Below are 804 nucleotides of genomic sequence, written 5' to 3' on the forward strand. Positions count from 1 at the left end.
TATATATATATATATATATAGTTCGGTCAGAAATGTCCCTCAAAAGTCAGATAGTAGGTATGCTGGTTGCTAATAGATTCTATGAGGTTGGTTGAGGTAGGTTGCCCCAATAACCAAAAGTATGGCGCAATCTATCAGACATAACAATACATTTACTAAAGCATTAGACAACTCCATGTCTGAAAATGTATCTTAGACTTAATCATGGTAAACAATGACAACAAATAGTCAGTTAATAAAAAACATTGACATGAATATTAATGGGGATTGTGTTAATGGTGGAATGATAACTTGATAAATAATGTTTCCTCTATACTAGACAAATTACATGAAAAACTACACACACACAAATTAAAATGTAATGCACTAATTCATCTAAAAATAGTGAATGTCATGTAGACATCCACAGTGTGCAATAAAAAAACAAAAACTGTACAAAAGGCAACTGGGACCTGTACCTGTAACCACAATGGAATGACTGGATCCACATGCCAGTAGCTTCGCTCTGCCCAGCCTTGCCGCTGTAAACTCTCTCAGATGGGCCTCCCCAGGACCGATGTTCCCCGGCCTGCCATGGCCAGTCTGGCCAAGGTCCCCACTACCCCAGCAAAGTAGATTCATATCCAAGTCACACTGTATGTCCTGGGAACACAGAAAGAGAAGAGGGATGTGTTGTAGCAACATAGGAAAAGTAACCAAAGTTTTCTAGGTATTTCTCTCAACTTTTACTTAATTGTATTCTTAACAAAACCTGTGTATCTGTTTTCTTTAAAGGTCCCATGGCATAAAAATGTCACTTTATGA

The 804-nt window shown here is 37.8% G+C and overlaps 1 protein-coding gene across 1 annotated transcript in view; it reads right to left on the reverse strand.

The window, feature by feature from the left end:
* The window catches only part of LOC116689924 (probable E3 ubiquitin-protein ligase HERC1), a 345,193-nt gene that overhangs the window by 314,159 nt on the left and 30,230 nt on the right, over positions 1-804 (reverse strand). Inside the window, exon 2 of the mRNA XM_032516624.1 lies at positions 459-642. Within this exon, the coding sequence (XP_032372515.1) occupies positions 459-642 (184 nt within the window). The remainder of the gene's footprint in view (positions 1-458; positions 643-804) is intronic.

The sequence above is a fragment of the Etheostoma spectabile genome, chromosome 5 (assembly GCF_008692095.1).
Source record: "Etheostoma spectabile isolate EspeVRDwgs_2016 chromosome 5, UIUC_Espe_1.0, whole genome shotgun sequence".
NCBI lineage: Eukaryota > Metazoa > Chordata > Actinopteri > Perciformes > Percidae > Etheostoma > Etheostoma spectabile.